The sequence below is a fragment of the Meriones unguiculatus genome, chromosome 14 (assembly GCF_030254825.1).
Source record: "Meriones unguiculatus strain TT.TT164.6M chromosome 14, Bangor_MerUng_6.1, whole genome shotgun sequence".
NCBI classification, from domain to species: Eukaryota; Metazoa; Chordata; class Mammalia; order Rodentia; family Muridae; genus Meriones; species Meriones unguiculatus.
Genome location: NC_083361.1, coordinates 17283595 through 17311560, shown reverse-complemented (window position 1 = coordinate 17311560; position 27966 = coordinate 17283595). Strand labels below are relative to the sequence as shown.

Below are 27966 nucleotides of genomic sequence, written 5' to 3'. Positions count from 1 at the left end.
TTCTCTCAAGTAATAATAATAACCAAAATCTTTACCTACTCCAAGGTCATAAAGATATTTTTCTGTGTGCTATCTTTGAAAACTTCCCATTTGCTGTTATCCACTGGGAATTATGTTATTATTATATTAGTTGTTTTTTGTGTGTGCATGTATGTGTGTGGGTGTACATGCATACCTCTGTACATTCACGTCCAGGCCAGAGGTCAGCCTTGGGCATTGTTTCTCAGGAACCAACACCTTATTTTTTAAGGGAGGAATTGTCACTGGGACCTGAGGCTTACCAAGCCGACTAGGCTGACTGACTAGGATCCTCATGTCTCTGCCTCCTCAGCACTGAGGTTTCTAAGTGTGTTGCCACACCAGGCTTTTTACATGGGATCAAACTCTGGCCCTCTTACTAGCACAGCAGGCATAGGCTGGGCACCGATCTCTCCCTCCCTTAGACGTCAGTGCCCTTCACAGACTGTGCACATTCCCAGCCCTTGGATGTCACTGTCTAGTTACCATGGGAGAGGACAACATCAAACATTCCCCATCTTTAGAGACTGGCTTTGCTTATGAACATGGAGATTGAGCCATAGCCTTCAAGAATCCACCGAGCAACCACAATGCTCTTCTCTCATTTCCAAGCGAAGAGCCATGCATTAAGCTTCATGAAGGGTTACCACCGGGCAGCATTGATTCAAGGGAGTAGTGAGGGGTTCCCATGGGCATGGGTGAAAGGCAGACTGGATCTGATCTAGAGAGAGGATACAGTTTCTGGGGTTCCCTTCAAAGCCTCCGCCATCAAGAGAGAAAAAGTGTGTATGTGACATAATGCAGAGCTAGAGTGGAAATCTCTAAGGGCAGCTGTCTTTTGTTCACTTTATCTTGTTTTGGTTAGCTTTGGGGGCCGTCTCCGTATGTGGCCCAAGCTGACCCTGAATTTGTAATCTCCCTGCCAGGATGATGGCTGTGTGCTACCATGTCTTGCTGCTGCATTTATTTCTTCTGCCCATCCCGTTAGCACCCAACAAGAGGGATGGTTCCTGGCTGGTCCCCTGGGCCTTCCTCGCTGAGTCCAGCTGTGGTTTGATTCAAACTTTCCTTTGTCCTCTCCATCCTCCTCTTCCTCTTCTTCCTCCTCTTTTTCCTCCTCCTCCTCTTCTTTTATCCTCCTATCCTGTCTTTTAATAACTAGGAACTTTCTGTAGGTAGAAGCTGCAGTTGTCCTCGATTGACTCCAGGGTCCAACAGTAGTCAAAGCCGGCAGCCAATGAGAGGAGCCTATGTCAGGAACCACGCCCGGCTGGCAGTTGTCTGTCACTCGCAGATTAGATAGCAGTTGAGCAGAGTATCTTTTTCTGGCACAGTTATCTGAACGGACTGGAGCACCCATTGTACTTTCCGATTAGGTGATTAGGTCTCAAGTCTCACAATGTACACGGTTCACTTCAACCTGTCCTTGCATCGCTCCTGACAGTGTCAGAGCTCAGTAGAAGACACTTCTGGAAATTTCCTGCTGAGCTTACCTTGCAGCCAACAAGAGGACTCAGGCAGGACACCCATGAGAGGCAGCACCCCAAACTGCCTTTTGAGGAGAAGCGATGGCTAACAAAGCTTTATTGACCCTAGTAAAATATCTCTCTCCATTGCCTTTCAGGGACTTTCTTTTCTTTTTCTTTCTTTCTTTCTTTTTTTTTTTCCCAACAGGATCTTACCGTATAACCTTACACTCTCAATTCTCCAGCCTCAGCCTCCTGAATGCTGGGATTATAAGCATAGGCCGTTTTGCTTGGTGAATTTTTTTCCCCTTATTTTTCGAAGTGAGTTTTATTTTGTCCTTAACTGACGTGCCATCACGGTGCATGTTCATGTGGTACAGTGTGAGGCACACTCGTCTCATCAGGGGACAGAGGGCAAAGTCTTGTGTGCAGCTTGTCTGCCCTTAGTGCTTCAGCAGTGTTTTATTCTTTGACAGTTTCATATTTGTAATCAACATGTTATGATTTGCCCCAATATGTCCCTTACAACTGCGTGCTATCATGGTCTCTCCTCCTCCTAAAACCCTCATGTGTCCAGTTAGTGTCACCCATCTGCTCATGGATGGCTTGTCTCTGGCCCCATGAGCGGCTCTCAGCAACAGGAAGCTGGTAAAAGAGAACAGATAATAACTATATTGCTCTGATGCTCCTGTATTCATTTTTTTCCGGCTTCCTTAAATGTGGGACCAGTTTTCTACTTATGGTAGTAAGTTAAAGTTTCATTTCCAAGAGTTGGAGTATAGTTCAGGGGCAGAACACACTTAATCCAGCGTGCAAGAGGCCCAGAATTCAATTCCCAGCACTATTTTTTTAAAGTGTATTTTTAATAAAGTTATTTAAGTAAAAAGGTAAGTTCACTTAAATAGAAAAAAAAATAACTTAAAGAAATCCAGCCTGCAGCTAAGCTGCGTTCAGAAACACAGTAGTCCGGGGTGGCGAGGTGGCTCAGCCAGGAAAGGTGCCTGTTTGTCAAGCCTGAAAACCCGAGTTTGATCCCCAGACCCACAAGGTAGAATGAGAGTCAGCTCCTCTGATTTCTACATGCGTGCTATGGAATGCACTCATCACACACACACACACACACACACGCATACAACAACAACAACAACAGTTAGGTGCACAGCCTTGTCTAGACTCAATGCCTCCACAGTCCACTCCTCAGCCCAGAAAGAGGCTCCGTGCTTCTGGGTTTGGTGGGGAGAGAGGAGGTGGGCAGGGCCGGTGGGCAGGCTGAACAGGCAAATGTTGGCAGTCAGGTGGGTGCCATAAGCTGTTTCAACCCCCAGGTGACCACGATGCCAGAATACCTGAGGAGACGCTTCGGGGGCAGCAGGATCTCCATCACCCTGGCTGTGCTCTACCTGTTTATCTACATCTTTACCAAGATCTCGGTAAGCTAGACCCGGGGCCTAGCCACGCTCCTACAGCATGGCGAGACGCTAGCCACAGTGCCTAGCGAGAAGTTTCCTTCCCATCTGCTTTTCCTCCTCTGGGGCAGGTCTGAGGTTAGAGGGGAGTCGAGGGAAGGAGGCACAAGAAGTGTGCAGAAATGACAGGCAGAAGCAAGGAATCCCTCTCAATTTCTGCCAAAGCTTGTTTGGTGACATCTCTGCGTGAACGGAGATCCAAGAACTACCTGCCCTCCCCTGCCCTTGGGCAGGACTGTGACCTTCCTCCAGGAATGAGAGAGTGGTCAGATCTTAATCAGATGGACTGAGGACTGCCTGGGCCTGCCTCGCCCTGACCTTTGGACGGGCTGATTTCCAGGAAGGTGGTAAACTAGAGGCACTGTAACCTCCAGGCACGGGCTGCTAAGCAGGATTGGCTCAAGATGTCACCTCCGGGGGTGGCGCTGCTCTTGTCCCACATGGAGCAGGGGCGGAAGAAGTTCCATTCAGCACAAACAGCAACGACTGACTGGGTCCTAGCTGCAGACTCAAGGTGCTTTTGCTAGGATGCTTACTTACAGTCCGGCGCATGGTGAGTATATCACCTTAGGAGGAATCCACGTGTTGGAAAGGGGGTGTTGCCAATCTAGATGACTGGACTGACACAAGCTAAAGGCAGAAGATGCATGAAAACATGATATGTTGAGAGATGGAACATTTCTGAAAACCCAGAGCCCCTGAAATACAGAGCGAATGAAGAATATGAGGTGAACAGCTTGCCAACTTTGAAGGGCCTGGTGTACAGGCCCTTTCACTTGCTCAGCCCTATCTCGGAAGGTGTGAGAGGCACGCAAGAGCTTTAATGGAGTGAAGAATTATATTGTCCTGGGTGGGACACGAAGGTTTGCAGGGTAGAGGAGGGCAGGTAGGAAGACCCACAGCAGAAGCAGGAAGGCCATGAGGTTGCAGCCAGAGTGTTCTCAGAGCAGGGGTTCTCAAACTTAACTGCCCACAAGGCTTTATTTTGAGCCCCTCAATTTAGGATGAGGTGGATGAAAATATATGTGTGTGTGTGTGTGTGTGTGGGTGTGTGTATAGCTCTTCTATCTATATTGGAGCCTGAGAGAGAGCCCGGTCATGATTGCTGTGAATGCCCATCATCCATTCACTCCTTCCTCAATCCACTTATCCACTCCCTGGCCCATGCATCCACCTGTCTTTCCCATCCATCCATCCATCCATCCATCCATCCATCCATCCATCCACCCGCCCTTTTATGGGTCCACACATTCAGCTCCTCCTCTGTCCATCCTCCCAGTCCCTCCTCCATCCATTCCCTGGCCCATCTATCCATCCACACACTCCCTCCCTCCACCCATCCACACACTCCTCCTCCATCCACCCAACCCACTCCTTAGCCTATCCACCCATCCATTCACCCATCGACTTCTCATCCCGCAGGTGGACATGTACGCAGGTGCCATCTTCATTCAGCAATCCCTGCACCTGGATCTGTACCTGGCCATAGTGGGGCTGCTGGCAATCACGGCTCTGTACACTGTCGCAGGTATCATGGGGCGTGGGCGATGCTCAGAGAGCTGGTGGACAGGGCTGTGGGCCACCAGTGTATCCTGACACACCTTCTGTGTTCCAATGTGCTGAGGACATTTACTCACCAAATCTCTATTCTGAGCAATCAGATTTTTAAAAACCATTGCCTAAAGTCGAGAGGGTCACTTAATAAGAAAAGGCATCATTTAAATGCACCTTAAATAAACCAGATGAGGTGGTTCACACCCATCGCTCCAACATGGAGGAGGCTGAGGCAGGAGGACCCTGGGTTTAAGGCTAACCTGGGCTATGTAGTGAGACCCTGTTTCAACAAACAAATCTTCCCACAGCTCCACAATGTTTTCCTATTCCTGTATTCCAGAAGGACTAGTTGAGAAATACTAGGTGTCAAGCATATGAGTCCAAATGTATGATACAAAGTTGGGCAGTGAAAATCTGATTTTGGAACTGAGGTTTAGGTAGCTGTATCTTTTTTTTTTTTCTCTTAGATTCATGTTCAAGAAAGTGTCTGGCACTTAGCAGGTTCTCAAGTAGCTGTTTCTTGAATAGTCACCTGTTTATCTACTCTGGTTTTGCCCTTCTCTGCCTCTTCTGGGCATAAGTCCTTCCACAAAAGGATGTGCACACACAAACACATTCATGTGTGTCTATCACCTCCTACGTGCCATGCACCATAGAAAACTGGGTATGGAAACGAGCCAGTAAAACAAAAGTCTCTACTGTAAGGCTGGGTGTGTTGGCTCCTGTCTATAATCCCAGAACTTGGGAGCCTGAGTCAGGAGAATGTTGAGTTCAAGGCCAGTCTGGGCTATACAGAGAGATCCTGTCCTTTGTTTGTGTGTTTGTTTTTGTTTTTTTCAAGGCATGGTTTCCTTGTAGTCTTGGCTGTCCTGGACTGGCTTTATAGACCAGGTTGGCCTCGAATTCATTGATCTGCCTGCCTCTGCCTTTGCCTCTGCCTCTCTGAGTGCTGGGATTAAAGGAGTGTGCCACCCCGCTCAGCTAAAATCTTGTCTCTTAAGAACACTCCACCACCATTAAAAGAAAACCACTAAAATTAACAACCCCCCAAATTTTTGCTGTCTCTGTCTCTCTCTCTCATTCCCTCTCTCACACACATACACCACTTATATTCTAGTGGCCATGAGGAAGCAAATCATGAACAAGGAAATCAATCGGCAATTGACTAAGGAGCTAGGGATCAATGAAGGGAAACCTTTAAAAAAAAACCATTGAATACTCAGTCTAGGGCTCTCAAAGGTGATCTTTCAACTAAATTTAAATGACACGGGAAGTGTGGAGAATCCTAACGAGAGGGAAGGACAACTGTAAAGCCTGTGGGATGAAAACACTTCCCCAAGTGGCAACGACAACGTGCCTTGTGTCCACTGGCCACCAGGGGGTGCTATTAGAAGGATTTCCTCAGAGCATGACTGCAGTGGCTCTCTCTGAGGAGCCAGATGTCCAGAGGCAGGGAAAGGGGGAAAAAAAAAGAGCCTGGAGTTTGCTCCAAGTGTCACAGAACACCACGGTGGCTCTAACCAGGGAGGGGACACAACCCGACACACACAGAGGCCCCTGATAAAGAAGACTACCAGAAGCCATGTGCTCTGAGCAGGAGGAGAGGCGTGAGCTAATTCTGTCCAGTCCATCTTTGAACGGAGGAGTCTGTCTCCTCTGTGAGGCTGGAGGTTCTCTGAGGGCACGAGCACGCCACTTGGTGGGCGCACAGAGCCTGGTGCTCACCAGATATCCAGGGATCAATTGAACAAAACGCTTAATTGTCCCACAGTGCCCGGTAAGTGGGCCGTATTCGGTAAGCCTTGGTATGCGCTCACACGGGGTGCCAAATGGTGAGCTCTTGGGACTCCTGGCTCACTGGAGAGAACAGCGGAGAACTTGGCAGAGATGGTAAGCCTGGTCTCCCGTCCCTTGAGAGAGGGCTCCGTTACTGTCCACCAGGAAGGGGACATTCTAGACATTCTTCTACATGTTTTTCTTAATTGCACAGTAATTTGCCCTCCGGTAAACAGGTCGGCGCTCCTCTCCCGTTACAGAGGGAGACACCCAGCGGAGGCTGAACCCGTTACTCTGTCCACGTGTTGAGACTGTCCACGTGGTGTCAAGAAGCCTAGGCCCCGTCTGGATTACCTAGAACTCACGGTTTTCCTACCTTAAGAATAAAGGTGTTGGGCCGGAGAGCTGGCTCAGGGGGGCAAGGGTGCTTACCAGCAAACCTGTCAGAGTCCAGTCCCCACGTGGTGGAAGAAGAGAGCCAAGTCCCTCAAGCTGTCATCCGACCGCCATACATGCATCATGGCATATGTGTGCACGCGCACACCAGTAAATGTAGCAAAAAATGCTTTAAAGTAAAGTACAGTTCTTGAGAAGAACGTTTGCAAAGGATGAAGGCATTCATGAAGGGGTACATGTGACAGGAGGCCAGGATGATGAGGGCGGAAGAGGAGACTTAAGAACTACTTTTATTTGAATATTCCATAATGAAACTTAATATTCGCTGTGATAATCTAAACTTGTTTTAATTAACAAAACAAAACAAACAAACAAACAAAAACCGGAAACATTCAGAGTTAGGCCTGTAGTCCAAGCACCACTTCCTGTGTGACAGAATCTGCTGTGTAACAAGCAACCCACACGCCATGGAACAAATCGTCTGCACAGTGAGGGGCTTACGCAATGGCTTGCTAATCCCATGATCCCATGCGGTGCCTGGGAGGCTGGCTCGATGGTCTCACCCGGCTCCGTGAAACTATCCTTCCGTGGCAGCTGGAACAGCTGGCTGAAACGGATGGCCTCCCTCAGGTGCTGGGTGGTTTGGCTGGGCTGTGGGGAGCAGCTTCCGCACCACTGAGTTAAGTGGGGGCGAGGACGGAACCCAAGGCTGGGCAAGCGCTCTGCCTCTGAGCTCCTTCCAGCTGCCCTGTTTTGAGGCATGGTCTTGTGTTCCCTGGCCTGGTCATGAGGAGGCACAGTACCCCTGCCTCGCCTGCCCCCACCTTCCACATTCTCGGATTCCGGGCGTGCGGTACCACAGTTCCCCGGGGGCTTCCTCAAGCAAGTTCTCAGGGCAACAAAGTCCCGGGGCTCCTAGAGGGAAGGGGTGGAGCCCCGTGCAAGCGTGTCCACCCCGTTCTTTTGATCACAGCAAGTCACAGGGCCAGGCCGACGTCAAGTTGAGCACCCGGTGAGGGTGCAGCAACGCAATGCTGAGAAAGGTTCGTGGCACAGTCCCAAGAAATCTCTGGGCTCTCCACCTTCTAGGCTCCCTGCAGCCCAGAGTAATCCTCCTTCCCTCGTGAGTGCCCGACCCTAACCTGTGCTCCGCCCTTACAGGAGGCCTGGCTGCGGTCATCTACACGGATGCTCTGCAGACTGCAATCATGCTCATAGGGGCCTTCATCCTGATGGGCTACAGTAAGTGGCGACTTCTGCACAGCTGTACGCACAGTTGCTTGGGTGCAAGCATCTATGGGTGTGTGTGTGTGTGTGTGTGTAGGGGTGTCTTGTGTCTTCATCTCTCCACGTGAACTCACCAATTCTACTATGGCTAGTCAGTTTGCCACGAAGATTCAGTCTCCGCCTACTACGTGCAGGCATTATACCCATCTAGCTCATCCGTGGGTTCTAGGCCTCCAAGCTCTGGTCCTCATACTTGTACGACAAGTGCCTTGGCTCCTGAGCCTTCTCCCTAGCCTGTTCGCCTTTTAGATTTCAACACTCAAGGCAGTAACTGCTAAGCAACATGGCTAATATAGTAGGATGGCAGCCAGCTGTGGTGATGCATTCGTGGAGTCCAGGCATTTGAGAGGCTGAAGACGGCTTGAGCCCAGGAGTTTGAGGTCAGCCAGGGTAACATAAAGAGACATAATATTGTAAAACAAACAACCCCCCCCCCCCCCCCCGCTCAAGTCTAGCCAAGTGGCTTCAGATCCCAAACCTAAACCATCTTGCCACTGGCAGTGAAACTGGTAAGATTTGTGGAGAAGCCCAGGAGCGGGTGCCAAAGGCACTGGAGGAATTTTGCTTTTAGCATCCCGCAGGGATCAAGCTTGTGTTTTGCACCTATGTGACTTTCAACTTTCAAATGAGATTTCGAAGAAATACCCATGGAGTGATGTATTTGTTTCATGACTCAAACAACAAAAATCGCTTGCTAGCTTTTAGCCAGAGTGAGCTTATGTACCCTAGTGAAGAAAAAAAATTCTTAATTTCTATTCTCTCTCTCTCTGAAAACATCCCTGTTTACTGGTCACTTTTGAAAAATGCCTTTACTGTATGTAATAATCATGGTTGTGATTTGATTTCCCAGTATGTTAGAGGAGTCCCCACTGCCTTCTGCACCACACTGGGGACGTCTGTAATTCACACTCTTATTCCTCCTTGTACCCTGAGTCCCATCGCCTCCTTTGGTTGCCTTGAAGGTTTCTGCCTCACTTCTTTATTGTTTAACTTTTAACCCCTTTTGCTTTTTATCTTGCGGTGTAGCGGAGGCTGAACTTCTGAGCTACTGTGCCTGGGTCCTTTACCCTTCCTTTTCAGCATTTCTAATACGACAGGTGTAAATGGGGTCTGTGTTTATCCTGATTAAGACTCTGAGATTTGGGAAATTGTGAGTTAATGGCATGTTGTGAGAATAGTAATTTCTCACCTCTCCTCTTGCCCCCCTACCTCTCTTCTTCTTCACCTCCACATCCCATCAGTGTGTCTTTTATTTTTATTTTTTTGAGAGGGTCTCTCCTGGCTGTCCTGGAGCTTGTAATGTGAACCATGCTCCGTCTCACAGATCTTCCTGCCTCTGCTGGCCTCCGTCTCACAGATCTTCCTGCCTCTGCCTCTTGAGTGGTTGGAATTAAATGCACCACCACACTTGGCTAGTGTCTTACTCTTGGAACTCCAAGGGTCACCAGACCCCCTTCATCATGCAGTCCCATGGCCTCTTTTGTATTTCAGTGTGAGTCATTTCTATTTGCCTGTTTTCCAGCTTGCTCCTGGCTTCTCCAGCTGTGTTGTCTGCTGATGGGTTGATCGAGGAGATATTTGTTTTCTTACCACCTCTATTATGACCTTTCATATTTTCTTCTCTTTTCCTCCCTCCTTCTCCTCTCTTTTTTCCCTTCTCTTTCATTTTTCAGTTATTGGGGAGCAAACCCACCCCCTTCTGCTCACTAAGCACATACTCTCCCACTAACCTACACCCCAGCCACATTCCTTCTTTCCTTGTGCATCTCTTTGCTGAAATTGTCCATCTAGCATGAATATTGTCCACATTCCTACTATAGCCTATAACCTATTAATCAAGATTATTTTTTCATTTCATGTCGGACAGTTGCAGCATCTGGGTCACATATCAGTTTGCCTGTATCACTTTGTTTCATAATAGTAGGTCATTTTTCTTTCTTTCTTGGCACCACATAATTTTCTTCAACATTGGACATAATATATGAGACAGTAGAAACTGGGGTAAATCGAATTTATGTTTGGATACGAACATAGCTCTTTGACCAGGTCACTAGTGGAGGTGCCAGTCTGTTTAGAAGCTAAGCTGAGTTTAGATGTTTTTTAGCAATTGCTCTTTTGCAACCTCCAGCTTCATATGCCTTGGGCATGGGCTGTGATGAGGTATACTTTTCCAGAGTGTTTTTAAAAATGCCTGTGTCAGTTTTCCCATGGATATAACAGAATGCCTGACACAAACAACGTAGAAACAGGAAGGAAATCTCTCACAGTTTCAGAGATTTCAGTTTATCATTGTGGGTAGGGCCTTGTGGAAGAGAAGTTTGCATCATTATAGCAGGAATCAAGCAGATGTCAGGAAACAGCCAAGTTGAGAGACAGCCACCATTCCTTGCTCATGTACAGAGCATGACTTATTAAATCTGACTTAAAAGCAGAAAACCTTAATAGCCCAATTTCTAAAGAAGAAACCAGAGCATTTGATATCTACTGTCCCAGTAGAAACATGAAAAGGATGTTTTCATTACTTGATACCATATAAACACACAAAAACACCTGTACACACAAGTCATTGTGGGCAAATAAATAAATTTAATAAAAAAAATTACTCTGAGAAGCAATTTATGGTAGCTACAAAGGCATAAGAGAAAAAGAACAGACATTAAGAATCCTGAAGGGGACGCTGTTCCTCAGTAGCTCTGCTCCAACTAGGTCACCATCTGTCTCGACTTTGCTGCAGGTTCCATGAGCTCCTAGAAACCTTAAGATTCCTTTGCATCGTAGGTTTTGCAGCTGTTGGTGGGATGGAAGGCCTGAAGGAACAGTACTTCTTAGCCCTGGCTAGTAACCGGAGTGAGAACAGCAGCTGCGGGCTGCCCCGAGAAGACGCCTTCCACATCTTCCGAGATCCGTTGACCTCTGACCTCCCCTGGCCTGGGATTCTGTTTGGAATGTCCATCCCGTCTCTCTGGTACTGGTGTACAGATCAGGTATGAGCTGGCGGATGCCTCCCTCCTCCCCCTGTCCTTGGGGTGGCTGACTTCAGTGGTGTGGCTTTGCGGTGTGCTTTCCTCTGTTCCTTCCAAGTCCTCTGTTCCTTCCGCTCACTCTCCTACTCTACCAGCTGTTTTGCTTCTTACCCTTACAAATGCCAGTGATGAATCTGGAGCTACTGATTTTTGCAAAGGGGGGAACTTAACACACACAGCCTGATGTCTGGGAAGAGCCAATCATAAGCTCAATTGTACAAAGGGGATGATAAATTTCATTTCAAGATTGGCGACGCACGTCATTTGTTCAACAAACACCCCAGGCATGCCTCTGGGCAGTTAGGAATCTGGAGCCGACAAGGAGCTACTCTGCTACTTCCTGGGGGAGGCAGAGAAGTGACAAATAAGCATTTCCTGCGAGATGTTAAAGGGTGTCACTTTTTAAGAAGTACAGTGATGCAAAAGAAGTCTAAGAGTGAGGGAAATGCAATTTAAAATAGGGTTTTGCGTGGAAAAGTGTGACTGACAAAGAGTGACATAAACAAAGTTACCCACTGACCTACACACACACACACACACACACACACACACACACACACTTAAAAATAAAAAAGAACCATCCAGTTGCTACAATTTCTGTCTGTTTTAGAATTTGAAAGTCACAGACTGATAGTGGATGGACCCCTTGAGTCCCAACACTTGTCCCCTGGCTCAGTTTCTGTCACAATTTCTGCCGTCATGTCATCAGCAAGCAGTTTGTATTTAACACCATGCTTGACCCCGTGAAACAACATCAGAGTTGTCTGATGGAGTTCAGTCTCGTAGCTTCTTCAGAGAAACAGGCCTCAAAGTAGCATCTTCTTTTTGCCCTAAATTTATGCACATTGCCTGGAAAGCTAGAGGCCAATTATGGCAACGATTATCTGTGATAATTTATCACATGTTAGACACTATTCTAAGTATTCCAAATATTTCTACTGTGATTACAAACTGTTCTGGTACTGGCCCCATTTGGTCAGTGAGGATATTAAGGCGAAGAGAGGTGACACTGGGTGCTCAGGGTCACACAGCCAGGCAGTGAGGAGACAGGATTTGAAGCCAGGCTGTGTAACTCCACCTCTCAAGTGCATAGTGCAGCCAGAGCCAAATGAAGGGCTCATCCCACACTGCTGGAAGCCCTTTCTCTCTCTGCCTCTTAATGTCCAGGGTGCAGCCCATCAGCTCACGTTCCCTCCACAGCGGGCAATCCCGCCGGGGGGGCTATCCTGGTAGAGTACTTCCTTCCTTTGCCTTCCTACACATTTGTTTATTTTTATTTTATGTCTACGAATGTTTGCTGAAATGTGTGTCTGTGCACCTCGTGTGTCCCTGGTGCCTGAAGAAGTGAGAAGAGGGTGTCAGATCCCCTGGGGCCAAAGTTAGAGATGGTTGTGAAGCCACCATGTGGGTGCTAGGAACTGACAATGAAGGGTTCTTCCGAAAAAGCTGCCAGTGCTCTTAACTACTAAGCTGTTTCTCCAGGCCCTCCTTTACACATATAATCTATGTATATACACACACACACATATATATATATACATATATAATATACGTATATACATATATACGTACATATACGTATATTATATATGAAGCTGTTCTATTGAGAGATTGTTGTATGTGTATTGTTGTATGTTGTATTGAGAGATTGTTGTATATACGTACATATACGTATATTATATATGAAGCTGTTCTATTGAGAGATTGTTGTATGTGGTTATTAATATTTACTATCGGTTTATCTAGTAAAGCTTGATGTTAATCTTAAAGAGCTGTATAACCAAATCACCACACAGAGACTGGTTTTTTAGTTAACCTAGAACACAATGCTGGGCAATATTTACTCCCTCCTAAACCTCCAAGCTCTTAGTTTCCTAACATTTAGATTTCCCACATTATACTTGCTTTTTGTGAAATCTTAGGTCTGGTTCATGCTCCACGTCCTCCAAGATCTCTCCTCCAGCTCTGCTCTCCTAGCTCTCCTAGCTCTCCTCTCGCCCCTTCTCCTCCCACTCATCTCCTGCCTTCTGGCTCCTCCCCTCTTTCCTGTCCTCTGGCTCCTCCCTGCTCAACATTGTATCTAGCTACTTTATTTTGTCCTGTTTACACAAGAGTTGAGGCAGGATGCTTAGAATGAGTATCACAATGCAATATCCGGATTGAAACCAGAGAGTTAGGGGTGGGGTGGCGGAGAAATCAGTATTTGAATGAACAAGGGTAAGGTGTATATATATATAAAAAAAATTATACCAACAAGAGATTAACAGGACTATCTTCAGTACATGCTTTTACCTACCTATGGTAGCCAAAAAGGTACCTTAATTCTAAAGGGAGCTGTAACTGACAAGGTCTAACTCAGGGTATGATATGGAGGGGACAGTGATGGAGTCATGTCCCCCCCCTCCAGTCAGACCAGGGATAAAGGTGAGGAGAGATGCTGTCTCATAAACAGTGTAGGCAGACCCAGCTCTCCACGCCGTCACCCCTACCCACTGCCAGGGAGCAAACTGCCCTCAGCTTCCCGCCACCTCCCCTCTGTTCTAGGTGATTGTCCAGCGGAGTCTGGCTGCCAAGAACCTGTCTCATGCCAAAGGAGGCTCCCTGATGGCCGCATACCTGAAAGTGCTCCCTCTTTTCCTAATGGTGTTCCCTGGTATGGTCAGCAGAGTCCTCTTTCCAGGTGAGGAGGCTGTTGGGGGCAGAGGTCATCTATCTGTCTTCAAGTCTCAGGCTCTGGGATATGTTCTAAATGTATCACCCACTGTCCCACAAGACTAGGACTGGAGTCCTGGCTTGGTGGCTGGGTGGAGGTCTCCCCATTCGTCTTCTGACTCAACAGACAAGGCCCACTGTGGGTGACCCTGGAAGTCCTCCATTCTAGTCTTCACAGACCAGTCTAAGGAGCATGCTTATTCCCCAACGACAAATGCAAGCTGTGTTCTGGTAACTTTGGCCTGATTGAACCACTCCTGTGACAATAAATGTCAGGAGACACAAATAACCGTACATGAACACACACACACACACAGCATGGGATTTTCTTTTTTGAGACAGGATGTTATTCAGCCTAGTCTGGCCTTAAACTTGCGATGCTCCCACGTCTGCCTCTCAAGTGCTGGGATTACAGCCCCACATTTGGCTAGTTTTTTTCCCTTTAAACACAGTCAAGAGGCTTATACACACAGGCATAAACAATACTTAGTCAGATGCTGTGATCCAAAGTCTCTGTGGCGTCAGGAGCTGGTGATATGCACAGGGGGAAAAAAAGTTTTCCCTTTCACAGTGAGCGTTCCTCCGTCAGCACCAAGGCTCTTACTATCTTAAAGGAGACCATAAAATGGGCAGTGTCTTCCCCCATTCCTCACCCCTACGTGTGCTATACACTGGCCCGTCCAGTTAGGTCTAAACCATGTAGAATCTTTAAGAATTAAGAGGGAGTTGACGGGAAGGACAGTCATGGTGCTGAATTCCGAGAGCCTGCCTCTCCAGCCCAGGGGTCACAGGTCATCCCTCCAGGTCATGGCTCCTTGCAGTGGGCACACAGCTCGGGAAAGGCCATCAGGTGTGGTGGGGGTGCCTCGGCAAGATCTGAGACCTTGGCTTCCTGGTGACTTGATGGGAAAGTATACAGCTCTGAAATGTGGCTTAAAGTGACACGTTCACTGTGTGCCTGCTAAGGGCAGGTCCCTGTGGACAGACGGGTCCCGACGGCTAAGGCTCTGTTCCGGACCGTCTGTGCCAGCGCCTCAGTTCTGCCTCTTAGGAGCTGTGTGGTCGTTTAGCCCCCCTCTCCTTAGTTTCCTCATCTGGGTGAGGATGAGGTCTCTGTGAAGCAGATGCGTTATGTAAATAGCCACTGATTGACAGGCCAGTAAATGGTATTGACTAGGGCATTATCTCAGGGCTGCTGCCCTCTCCACCTCACTTTCTGAAACAGTCTCACTGACCCTGGAGCTCACCCATTCAGCTGGACGAGGGGCCATCGAGCTCCGGGGATCGCCCGTCTCCGTCTCCTCAGCAACTGGGGAGGCGCTGCACTCAGCTTATTCCTCCTGCGCGTTCAGCAGGCCGTTTACCAGCAGGCCACCTCCCCGGGCCTGGACATGCTGTAGGAAGAACACTGTGTCCCTCGCTGAACGTGCTCTGAACACTTTGCTCCCGTCACGTGCCCCATTCTTGAAGGTTGCGTTCTTAGAAGGAAAAGCCCTCGGTAGTTAATGATTAGGCGCCTGCGAGAGGACCCTGGTCCTTATCAGTCTGCACGGAGAAGGGGAGCTTCCCCAGGACAGAATGAAGCGCACAGGTTTGAACTTCAGCCACGGGAGGCTTCTGTGCCCCAGCAGGGAGGATGTTGAGTGTTTGCGCATCTGCTGGTTTCCTTAGAAGCCCTTGATTTTCCTGAGGGGTGGGGTATGTGATTATGTATGCATATGGGTACATATGGGTTTTTATTTTGTGTGTGTGTGTGTGCATGCACACATGTAACAGAGTCCGTGTCAGAGACAGTCCCTGCTCCCCTTACTAGGGAACCTACTTGGAGAATTAGCTGCCTATTTCCTACATCTGAGCAGGGGGCCTAGGTCCTCTCTAGGCATGGTCCCTGGTTGGTGTATCAGTCACTGCAGGGGCCCCTGGGCCCAGATTTATTGGCTTTGTTGGTCTTCTTGTGGAGCTCCCCTCTGGGCCCTTCTATCCCCCCACTCTTCCATATGACTCCCAGCGCTCTGCCCAAAGTTTGACTGTGAGACTCAGCATCTGCTTCAATCCCCTGCTGGATGGAGTCATTCAGAGGCCATCTGTGGTAGGCTCCTGTCCTGTTCCCTCTCTTCAACCACTTCTGGTCTATTCTATTTGCCCTTCTCAATGAGAATTAAGTATCCACCCCAGGATCCTCCTAGTTAATTAGCTTCTTTAGGTCTGTGGATTTTAGTATGGTTATCCTGTATCATATGGCTAGTATCTGGTTATAAGTGAATATAAACCATGCATGTCTTTCTGGTTCTGGGTTACTTCACTCAGGAGGATCTTTCCTAGTTCCATCCAGTTGCCTGCAAATTCCACAGCTTTCTTTTTCTTTTTTTAATAGCTGAGTAGGATTCTATTGTGCAAATGTACCACAATTACTTTATCCATTCTTCAGTTGAGAGACATCTAGTTTGTTTCCAGATTCTGGCTATTACAAATAAAGCTACTATGAACATAGTTGAGCAAATGTCCTTGTTGTATGGTAGAGCATCTTTTGAGTGTATTCTCAGGAGTGGTATAGCTGGGTCTTGAGGGAGGACTAGTCCCAATATTCTCAGAAAATGCCAGATTGATTTCCACCAGCAATGGAGGAAGGTTCTCCTTTCCCCACATCCTCACCAGCATGTGCTGTCACTTGAGCTTTTGATCTTAGCCATTTTGATGTGTGTAAGATGGAATCTCAGAGTTGTTTTGATTTGCATTTCACCAATGACTAAGCATTTCTTTAAGTGTTTCTCCACCATTCGATATTCCTCTCTTGAAAATTCTGTTTAGCTCTGCACCTCATTTTTAAAATTGGATTATTTGGTTTTTATTTGGATTATTTTTTGAGTTCTTTATATATTTTGTGTATTAACCCTCTGTCTGATTTAGGGTTTGGTGAAGACCTTTTTTCCAGTCTGTAGGCTCTTGTTTTGTTCTGTTGACAGTGTCCTTTGCTTTACAGGAGCTTTTCAGTTTATGAGGTCCCATTTATTGATTGTTGATCTTAGAGCCTGAGCTGTTGGTGTTCTGTTCAGGAAGTTGTCTTCTGTGCCAATGAGTTCAAGGCTCATTCCCATTTTTTATGGTAGTAGATTTAGTGTATCTGCTTTTATGTTGAGGTCTTTAATTGTTTGGACATTATTGTTGTGAAGGGTGATAAATATGGATCTATTTGTGGTTTTCTACATGTAGACATCCAGTTAGATCAGCACCATTTGTTGAAGATGCTATGCTATCTTTTTTTCCATTGTATGGTTTTGGCTTCTTTGTCAAAAATCAAGTGTCCATAGGTGACTTTATTGCTGGGCCTTTGATTTTATTTCATTGACCCACCAGTCTGTTTCTACACCAGTGCCATGCAGTTTTTATGACTGTTGCTCTGTAGTACAGCTTGAGATCAGGGATGGAGATCTCTCCAGAATTTATTTTATTGTACAGGATTGTTTTAGCTATTCTGTTTTTTTTTTTTTTTTTCATATGAAGTTGAAAATTGTTCTTTCAAGATTTGTAAAGAATTGCATTGGCATTTTGATGGGAATTGCACTGAATGTGTAGATTGCTTTTGGTAGGATGGCTGTTTTTACTATGTTAATCTTACCAACCCATGAGCATGGGAGATCTTTCCATCTTCTGATATCTTCTTCAGTTTCTTTCTTCAAAGACTTGAAGTTCTTGTCATACAAGTCTTTCATTTGCTTGGTTAGAGTTACACCAAGATATTTCATATTATTTGTGGCTATTGTGAAGGGTGTTGTTTCCCTAATTTCTTTCTTAGCCTGTTTGTCTTTTGAATATAGGAGGGCTGCTATTGATTTTCTTTTCTTTTCTTTTTTCTTTTTCTTTTTGTTAATTTTGTATACAGCCACTTTGCTGAAGGTGTTTATCAGCTGTAGGAGTTCTCAGGTAGAATTTTGGGGTCACTTATGTATACTATCATATCATCTATGAATAGCCATGCTTTGAATTCTTCCTTTCCAATTTGTATTCCCTTGATCTCCTTTAGTTTTCTTTTTGCTCTAGCTAGAACTTCAAGTACTATATTGAGTAGATTTGGAGAGAGAGGACAGCCTTATCTTGTCCCTGATTTTAGTGGAATTGCCTTAAGTTTCTCTCCATTTAATGTTGACTATTGACTTGGTGTATATTGCCTTTATTGTGTTTAGGTACGTGCCTTGTATCCCTGATCTCTCCAAGACTTTTAACATAAAGGGATACTGGATTATATCAAAGGATTTTAAAACATCTAATGAGATGATCATGTGGGGTTTTTTTCTTTCAGTTTGTTTATATGGTGGATTACATTGATAGATCTTTGTATATTGAACTATCCTGCATCTCTGGGATGAAGTCTCCTTGATCATGGTGGATGATGTGTTCCTGGATTTATTTTGCGAGTATTTTATTGAGTATTTTTGCATGGATGTTAATAAGGGAAATGGATCTCTTTCTTTGTTGGGTCTTTGTGTGGTTTAGCTATCAAGGTGACTGTGGCTTCATAGAATGAGTTTGGCAATGTTCTTTCTGTTTCTAGTTTGTGGAATAGTTTGAAGAGTCAATACTCTTTGTATTAGCTCTTCTTTGAAGGTCTAGTAGAATTCTGTGCTGAAACCATCTAGCCCTGAGCTTTTTTTGGTAGGGAGACTTCTGATGACAGCTTCTATTTCCTTAGGGGTTTTAGGTTTATTTAAATAATTTACCTGATATTGATTTAACATTGGTAAGTGCTATCTATTAAGAAAATTGTCTATTTTGTTTAGATTTCCCAATTTTGTGGAGTACAGGTTTTTGAAGTAAGACCTCCTAATTCTTTGGATTTCCCCAGTGTCTGTTAAGTCCCCCTTTTCATTTACTATTTTGTTAATTTGGATACTGTCGCTCTGCCTTTTGGTTAGTTTGGCTACTAACTACTTTTGTTTGTCTACCTGGTTGATTTTCTCAAAGAAACAGTGCTTGGTTTTGTTGATTCTTTGTATTGTTCTCTTTGTTTTTAATTTACTGATTTCAGCCCTGAGTTTGATTATTTCCAGCTGTCTACTCTTCTTGGGTGTGTTTGCTTCTTTTCCTCTAGAGCTTTCAGGTGTTCTTTCCTGAGACTCATACTCCAACCAAGTACCATGCATGGAGATAACCTAGAACCCCTGCACAGATGTAGCCCATGGCAGTTCAGTGTCCAAGTGGGTTCCAAAGTAATGGGAACAGGGACTGCTTCTGACATGAACTGATTGGCCTGCTCTTTGATCACCTCCCCCTGAGGGGGGAGCAGTCTTACCAGGCCACAGAAGATGACAATGCAGCCACTCCTGAGGAGATTTGATAGTCTAAGATCAGAAGGAAGGAGAGGGGGACCTCCCCTCTCAGTGGACTTGGGGAGGGGCATGTGTGAAAAAGGGGGAGGGAAGGTGGGATTAGGAGGGGAGGAGGGAGGGAGCTAGAGGGGGGATACAAAGTAAATAAAGTATAATTAAAAATAAAAAAGAATAAAAGAATTGGAAAGAAAAAATATATTTTTCAGAAAAGAAAAAAAACCTCAATGAATTAATGAGTAAAATGGTTGATATTGAAAAAAGAAAGAAAAGATACTGTAGAAAAGTTTTAATAAATGCTAATAAGTCTTAAAAAATTGAGATCTCTTTGATTTGTTCATGAAGACACTTAGTGCTATGAACTTTCTTCTTAGCCCTGCTTTCATTGTGTCCCATAAGTTTGGGTATGTTGTGCCTTCATTTTCATAGAATTCTAGGAAGTCTTTAATTTCTTTCTTTATTTCTGCCAAGACCCAGTGGTCACTGAGTAGAAAGTTGTTCAGTTTCCATGAATTTGTAGGTTTTTCTGTTGTTTTTGAGTTCCAGCTTTAATCCATGGTGGTGTGAAGATCTCTTCATGCACTTCCAGAGGACCTGAGTTCAGTTCCCAGCTCCCAGGGTGGGCAGCTCACGACTGCCTGTAATTCCAGCACCAGGGGACCCAATGCCTTTTCTGGGCTCTTGCAATCATGTGTACGAACCCACATACAGACACATACATGGACATATAACTTAAAAATAGTTTCTTTTTTCTTTCTTTCTTTCTTTCTTTCTTTCTTTCTTTTTTTTTTTTTGTTTGGTTTGGTTTTTCAAGACAGGGTTTCTCTGTGTAGCTTTGGATATCTTGGAACTTGCTTTATAGACCAGGCTGGCCTTGAACTCACAGTGATCTGCCTGTGTCTGCCTCCTGAGTGCTGGAATTAAAGATGTGTGTCACCACCACCCAGCTAAAATGAAAGTATCTTTTTAAAGATTAGAAAAGAACAAAAAGATATTCAGGGCCTGAATCTAAAATGAGCAGCAAGAACTGAACCCAATGAGCAGCTTAGGGAGGTATAAAAGGAGGGGTTTTAAAGCACTGACAGGGCTGGGTGCAGCTCAGCAGCAGAGTAGGTGTCTAACATGCACAAGCCCTGAGATCTAGACCCAACACCAAGAAGAAAAAAGTTAAGAACTTTTAAAAACATAGCATGGAGGGACTGTAGATATGACCCTGGCAGCTGAGGAGATGAATTCTGAGGAAGGTCTCTACCTATGACCAGCTATTAGATGTCACAGCTCTATTTGGGGTCTAATGACAGTAGCTATGTGTTCTGTATGATTACACTTGTAGGCTGAATTTTTAACGTGTATTATCTCAGCCAATTCTTTTTGATTGACCTATTTTTGAATCATTATTTTAGTGTGTGTGCCTATGCATGTATATGCATGCAAGTGTTGTTGTGTTACCTGTGTGAGGTCAGAGGCATCTTGCAGGAGTCGGTTCTCTCCTGCTCGGGGTCTGTCTGCCTCACTGTGGGCTTACGTTTCCTCCACAGATCAAGTGGCCTGTTCGCATCCCGACATCTGCCAGCGTGTCTGTAGCAACCCCTCTGGCTGTTCAGACATCGCGTATCCCAAACTTGTGCTGGAACTTTTGCCCACAGGTAATGTCCCCTCATCCCTATACTTATCCCCTGGGCTGCCCAGAAAGAAGGATGCTATCTGGGCACTAACATGAGGTAGGGACGAGATGGAGAGCTATGTGCACCCCAAAGGCCAGCATCTGGCAGGTCCGTAGGTTTTATCTGACTACCCCACTAGAGGAGCAGCTTCCTCACAGCTGAGCCGTCAGGATCAGCTAGCTTTGGGCCTGGGGTAACAGGGTCCCGGGCGAAGGCAGAAGCTGCCATCAGAAAGCCCAAGGCCTATAGACCTCCCTTCTGCCCCCCAGGACTCCGTGGGCTCATGATGGCTGTGATGGTGGCGGCTCTCATGTCCTCCCTCACCTCCATCTTTAACAGTGCCAGCACCATCTTCACCATGGACCTGTGGAATCACATCCGGCCGCGGGCATCTGAACAGGAGCTCATGATTGTGGGCAGGTAAGTCTTTATAGGGTAGGCCATGAAAAGTCCAGACACCTAGCAAAGAGGGGACTTGAGCTCAAGAGCAGGCAAAGTCAGTGTAACCCAAGCTGGCTCAGCCTAGGCTGTTGACAAGGAGAAGGAGGGCCCCTGCAGGAGTTAGTCACTTATTCTAGAGATGTCCTGGGAACACCTGTTGTGTTCCAGTACTTAAAATGGTACTCTAACATAACATGCAAGCATTTACAAAAAATCCTGCAGTACTGGAACACAGCACTAAAAGATGTGTGCCTGTTGGCATGATGCTAGCAGGGAAAAAGTCAGGCAGACAGTTAAAAACCCTGATGACATTCAGAGGAGAAGCACCAATCTGGATTGGGGCCTGGGGAATGGTAGGATGTATCTGGGTAAGGCGAGGAGGATGTTCTGGAGCTGGGTCAGGGGTAATTTCTATTCCAAGACTCCTGCAAAGTCCTGAAGTCCAGTAGGAAAGCAGAAGAAAGCATCATGGCAATGTGATGCAAACTAGACATAAATAAGCTGCTCCTTGAGGCCCTGGCTCTTAAGAAGATGCAGAGAAGGCTGTCTCAGGCATGGGTCAGGGTGCTTAGACATGACCCTGAATGTAGGGAGTTCGAGAAAAGATGAACATGGAGGGAACCAGCACGTTCAAGGCTACGCAGGGGCAGCAAGAAAAAAAAAACTGTAAACAGGGGAAGGGATGTTTTGGCATGATGCCTGTGCTCAGTGTTGTTGGCACAACTCTGCAGACTCAGTGAAGGTTGCTGCATTGTACTCTTGGGGAGATAGACCTCATGTAACTTACAGCTCAGTGAGGAGGCTGCAATAGAGGGAGAAGAGCAGAGAAGACAGCCGTGTTACCCTCTCTCCCCACAGGGTGTTTGTGTTGGCGCTGGTGCTGGTCTCCATCCTCTGGATCCCCGTGGTGCAGGCCAGCCAGGGAGGCCAACTTTTCATCTACATTCAATCCATCAGCTCTTACCTGCAGCCGCCGGTGGCTGTGGTCTTCATTATGGGATGTTTCTGGAAGCGTACCAATGAAAAGGTAAATCTGGACTAGCCAGACAATATGCAGACTTTGCCCACAAGCACTGGGAGAAATGGAGGGGAGTGGTCTGCCAGGGACCTGCGCAGACTAGACTTGGGTGTCACCAGGGAGACTTGGGTGGGAAAGCTACAGGAAGGGTACCACCAGGCTTCTGAAAAGATGAGATGGGCGTTCTCAGAAGTGTCTTCATGTGTTTGGTTTTTTTGTTTGTGTTGAGTCAGGGCCTCACTATGTAGCACACTTCTATTTTTGTGTTAAAACATCCTGAACCAAAAACAGCATACGGGAGAAAGACTCTATGTGAGCTCACAGTTCCAGGTCACATAGTCCGTTACTATGGTGTAGCCGAGGTAGCAAGCACCTGATGCAGGCGGCCACATCACATCCATTCAAGCCTAGGGATGATGATACACAAGCTCCCCTTCTCTAAAGCGGACCAGAGCCCCAGACCCGGAGCGGTGCTGCCCGTTCTGGCTGAGCCCTCCCACATTAAGACAGACCTGACCTAGACAGCCCCTCACTGATCTGCCCTTCTCAGGCGGCTCTAAGTTATCACACTCAGGTCGGCCTCAAACTCGCATTCCTCCTGCCTGCATCTCCTGAGTGCGGGTTACGGGTGTTCAGCACCACGCTTGGCTTCCTGACACAGACACACTCCTGCCATTGACGGGGAAGCCAAGTCAGAAGGGAATGAGTGTCATATGAAGCTAGCTCATAGTAGCTGGGCATCTGCATCTGTGGGTTTAACTGGACTCAGACAACGGAAAGGTAAAAATATTTGGAGGAAAAAAAAATCTGTGTATATACAGACACTGAGCATATACAGACTTTTTTTTTTCCTGATGTTATCCTATATCAACTATTTACATGATATTCACATTGCTCTGGGTATTACACACAATCTAAAGGTGATTTCAAGTACGTAAGTAGATATGCATAGGCCACATTCAATATGCCATTGTGTATGAGGGGTTTGAGCAGCCGTGGGCTTTGTTATCTATGGGTCCTTAAGAGCAGGTACATTGCTCCAAACCTTTGCAATGCAGTGAGCACCACGAGAAAGACAAGTTCTTCAGATGGCTTCTTGGAGTTTCGGTGCCCTCGGCATCCCTGAGATGGCTTTCTCTGGCTTGCAGGGTGCCTTCTCAGGCCTGATCTTGGGCCTGCTGCTGGGACTGGTGAGGCTGGTCCTGGACTTTGTCTACGTGCAGCCTCAGTGTGACCAGCCCGACGAGCGCCCCCCAGTGGTGAAGGATGTCCACTACCTCTACTTCTCCATGATTCTGTCCTCTACCACCCTCATCACTGTGTTCGCCGTGAGCTGGTTCACAGAGACGCCCTCCAAAGAGATGGTACATGTGGGCTGGCAGGCGTAGCCCCTGAGACTCCTCGGATGTGGCAGAACGGGGACTCCAGGCTTCAGAAAGTCCAGAGTACGGCTTTAGGGACGTATCGATGCAGAACTCTAGATTCCATTTCTCACTTCCGCTTCAATTGTCAGGGCCACGGGGAGCCAAGGAGTTCCTAGGACTGTGTCCCCAGTCCTCCCCCCCCCCCTTTTAAGAACTGCTGTTATGTAAAGCCACAAACATTCCTGGTTCTTAGTCATTCCAGTCAGCTCAGGTGCAACCGTGTCCTTGAACCAGAAGAAAGGCTGAGCTGAAAACCGGAAGAAAGGCTGACCCATCCTGAGGCTCACACAGGACCCTGGGGCTAGGACAGTTAGGCACCACCAGAAGGAGGGCTGTCAGAGGACAGGGGAGCCAGCGAGAGGTACCTGCATTGGCTCTGAGGAGTGGGAGGAATTGAAGCAGGAGGAAGGAGAAGGCAACACTATGAGCAGGGATGAAGGCTGAGGCGGGTGCAGGGTCAGGGAAAACGAGGAAAATCGGCACCTTCTACCTGTGCCTCATGGTTGCCTCTGCTTCTCAGGTCAGCCGCCTGACTTGGTTTACTCGTCATGAGCCCGTGGTGCAGAAGGACCCAGCACCACCAGCAAATCCCCTGCCTCCAACCCTTTCTCAGAATGGAACTACAGAGGCCACCGGCACCAGCATCCAGTTGGAGACAATTCAAGAAAATAAGAGCAAAACCCATAGCCGTGAGTTGCCTCTGGTCTCGGTTAGAACAAAGCTTAGAAGCATTGTGTTTGGGGAGGGCGTCTGTCAGATCACACTATAGAAAAGGGGAAGGCTAGGGAGCTCAGCATCCCCTGGCTGATTCCTGGCTTTTCCCGCCTCCCAGAGGGGCCTCTTCAGAGGCCCATTAACAGCAAACCCAGAGCCTACCGAGACTTCATGCAACCCCACACTGTAGGCTGCGGCACCGGAGCAATCTTCAAATCACTTATTTCGGATTAGCTCACTTTATAAAACACGAGCTAACATTTTAAAATTTCATATGAGATTCTATATTTCCATCTCACGAACAATGGGAAAATTTGGCCATACAAGGCCTCCATGTTTACACGGCAAAGTTATCTCCCAGGATGTGAAGATTCACATTGTCATTTAAAAAAAAAACCATGAATACTAATCTGTCAACTCAAGGCAAGAAACTCCGCAGATTTTTTTTCTTTCTTTCTTTCTCTCTTTCTTTTTCTCCCTTTCTTTTTCTTTCTCTCTCTTTCTTTTTCTCCCTTTCTTTTTCTTTCTCTCTCTCTTTTTTCCTTTTTTTTCTCTCTCTTTTTCTTCTTGAGCTTTTTTCCCCCCTCTTTCAATGCCAGAAAATGAAGCCAAGCATTTTATGCACGCTTCAACCACTCAGCCTAGAAAGTGGGAAACTCCAAGTCCCATGTTTTAAAAACTGGGTGAGCATATTTTCTCATAGAGCTGAAGACCCTGCCATCATGTTCAGTGTGTAAACTGGCTTCCCCTGACTCAGGTGGATCAGCTGTCTGGACCCCTGTAAGAGGCTCAGTGTGCAGGCTAAGCTCCACACAGAGAAATAGCACTCCCCAGGAGCACCCAAAGTCCTTCCCCTTCCTGGAAGGCACTGTGATACAGAGGGGGAGCAGAGCTGGGTCCTAAGTCCATGGCGGCCACTATTTACCAGCCACGAGGCTTTGCGAATGTTGGCGTGAGCCTTGATTTCTTCATCTGAAGACAGTGATAATCTTCCAGACTTAAGGGACTAGTGGATACAGAGAAACTTATCCCTGAACCCACAGGGGTACCAAAATCTATGCATGCTTAAGCCCTTGGTATAAAATGACGAAGCAGGGGCTGGGAAGACAGCTGGGAAGACCTGAATTTGATCCCCCCAAACCATGTTTTTCTTTTTTTTTTTTTTAAAGTAGCAGGGGCACGGTGGCATGGGCTCATAATCCCAGCACCCCTATGCTTGAGCCAGACTGTCACTGGGCCTCATCCGCCAGTCGGCCTCCCTACTCGGTGAGTTCCAGGCCAGAGAAAGACTGTCTCAAAAAAAAAAAAAAAAAAAAAGGCAACTCCAGGGGAATGACCCCTCAGGTTGAACTCTGGCTCATATGCAGGCACACACATGTGCACTCACACTCATTGCACCCACAAATGCCACAGTATTTGCACAGAGCCCATATACACCCTCCCATATACTGGAACTCATCTCTAGATTACCCAGAACACCCCGCACAATGTCAGTGCTGTGCGAGTAGCTGCTACACTGTATTATTTAGGGAAGACCAGTGAAAAAGTCTCTGAATGCTCCTGCCTCATGTTTGATTAAACCTCCAAATACGGAAGGCTGACTGCCCCTTCCAGAAGAAGAACACAGATTCTAGGTCTCAGTTCACGGACGCGTATCATCCGTCCTCTTTTTCCTCTTGGGGAGGAAGTTCCCTGTGACCTTCCTTTGCTGGGTTCTTTCTAGATGGTGCGTCTCCCAAACAGTCCAAGGTGGTGAGGGCTCTCCTGTGGCTCTGTGGAATGGAAAAGGACAAAGAGGAGGCCCCGAGCAAAGCGGAGCCTGTCATAGCTTCCTTGGAGGAAAATCCCTTGGTGAAGACCCTGCTGGACATCAACTGCCTCGTGTGTATCAGCTGCGCTATCTTCCTCTGGGGCTACTTTGCTTAATAAGCACGGTGAGCCCAGCGAGCCAAGCTCTCCGAACGTTTCCAGTGCCTTGTTATTTTTTTTTTTTAAACGAAAGAAAACAAAAATGATAATAAAGCTTGTGTTTGTTTACCATAACGCTTCCGGAGGTGTGGCGGATGAGCCAATCGGCATTTTCTTCTTGAAAGGATGCTTTTCTCACCGTGGTACTTGCTCCTGCTTAGTCTGAGGTGTTATGGGGGTCCCCTTAAATCCAACATAACTCAAACACCAGGTCAATGCAGATGACAAGAAATTGTTGTGAGCAAGCTGCTACTGATCCATCAAGGCTGCAGAACAGACTTGGGAGCTGAGCTGCGTCCTTGAGGGGAAGTTGTGTGAATATTTAAAGAGTGAAACTGTGACGTGAGGAGGGCTGGGGTGAGCTCCAGCCATATTTTGACCCTAAGAGTTAAGCAAGGGAGGATCCACTGGAGACTGTGCCTTGTCTAGGGCACCTGGCTTCAAGGCCTTTGATTCATCCTCCTGGACATCCCTCCAGAGCTCAAGGCCCTTAACTCACCCTCCTGGACATTTGGTCTGGAGCTCAAAGTGACAGGGAACAAAGAAACAGGCCAACTGCATGTAGTTAATTAGGGCACAACAGGCAACTGGTTATATGTTTTTATGATTTATGTACCTTGGTTTAGATAACAGCCCCCACCTGACACTTCAGGGTAGCCTCGTGAGATCCCAAGTTGAGGTCCTAGCTGAGCTGGCCTAGTCCCTGGCCCACAGCAGCTGTGAAGTGTGTGGCCATTTGTCAGAGAACCATCACTGACAGGCATAAGGTGTGAAGGTGATGGGTGATGCAGTTAGGAATGGAAGGATGTACGCTTGCCTGATAGCTCTGTGGGGTATACAGGCCACGGCTACGGCTGAGCAGTCTGTCTCCTCAGACGAGGGAGTAGGAGGCATTTGGTTGGCTATAACAGAAACAAACCTGGTAAACTTTATGCAAAACACCAATAAACAAATAAATGGAACAATGAATGAATGAGTGAATGAATGAATGAATGAATGAATGAATGAAACGAGCAAGCAAGCCGGGCACAGTGGTGCATGCCTGTAATCCCAGCACTTGGGAGGCAGAGGCAGGCGGATCTCTGTGAGTTCGAGGCCAGCCTGGTCTACGAAGTGAGTCCAGGACAGCAAGGCTACACAGAGAAACCCTGTCTTGAAAAAACAAAACAAGACACCAATTTACTGTGAGGACCTAGCACAAGAAATACAAAGCAGCTTCAAGCCACGAGGAGACTCTTGGGAGGCAAGCATGAATGCTCCCTCCATCTTCTGCACCTGACTGCCAGTGCGTGTACAGATGCCTTCCTTCATAGGCTGGTTTCTCTGGCATGCATGGTAACTGTCGATTGTCACTTAGAGCAGATGCAGGGGTTCATCAACGTCCACAGCTGTGTGAAGCCACACTTTCCGGGAGGTAGAGTGTCTACAGTCCATACTGTTGGGCTGCACCGGGGCCGGTGGCTTCACCATGACAGCACATTTCTCCTCCTACCCGGCTCCACCAATGTCACACACAAAAGAGGAAGCCACTGGTCCAGAAGCATCTGCTAGTGAAGACTGTGTCCACCTGCTACCCAAAGGACCACGTGGGCTCTAAAAGGGTGGAACAGCAGAATCTGGGGATGGGTGGAGGCTCTACCACATGTTAGGAAGGTTGAGAGCAGACCACAGACAAGCAATGGGGTGTGTGTGTGTGTGGGAGCTTTAGACTCTCAAAT

The 27966-nt window shown here is 47.0% G+C and overlaps 1 protein-coding gene across 6 annotated transcripts in view; it reads left to right on the top strand.

Annotated features, from left to right (window-relative positions):
• The window catches only part of Slc5a11 (solute carrier family 5 member 11), a 46830-nt gene extending 20507 nt beyond the window's left edge, over positions 1 to 26323 (top strand). For all 6 annotated transcript variants that reach the window (XM_021654970.2, XM_060366892.1, XM_060366893.1 and 3 more), the window contains 11 exons: positions 2810 to 2914; positions 4373 to 4478; positions 7838 to 7918; positions 10742 to 10947; positions 13531 to 13666; positions 20558 to 20665; positions 20953 to 21103; positions 21983 to 22151; positions 23291 to 23506; positions 24087 to 24255; positions 26004 to 26323. In XM_021654970.2, coding sequence (XP_021510645.1) covers positions 2810 to 2914; positions 4373 to 4478; positions 7838 to 7918; positions 10742 to 10947; positions 13531 to 13666; positions 20558 to 20665; positions 20953 to 21103; positions 21983 to 22151; positions 23291 to 23506; positions 24087 to 24255; positions 26004 to 26206 — 1650 coding nt within the window. In that variant the 3' untranslated portion in view covers positions 26207 to 26323. The remainder of the gene's footprint in view (positions 1 to 2809; positions 2915 to 4372; positions 4479 to 7837; positions 7919 to 10741; positions 10948 to 13530; positions 13667 to 20557; positions 20666 to 20952; positions 21104 to 21982; positions 22152 to 23290; positions 23507 to 24086; positions 24256 to 26003) is intronic.
• The last annotated feature ends 1643 nt before the right edge of the window (positions 26324 to 27966 follow it).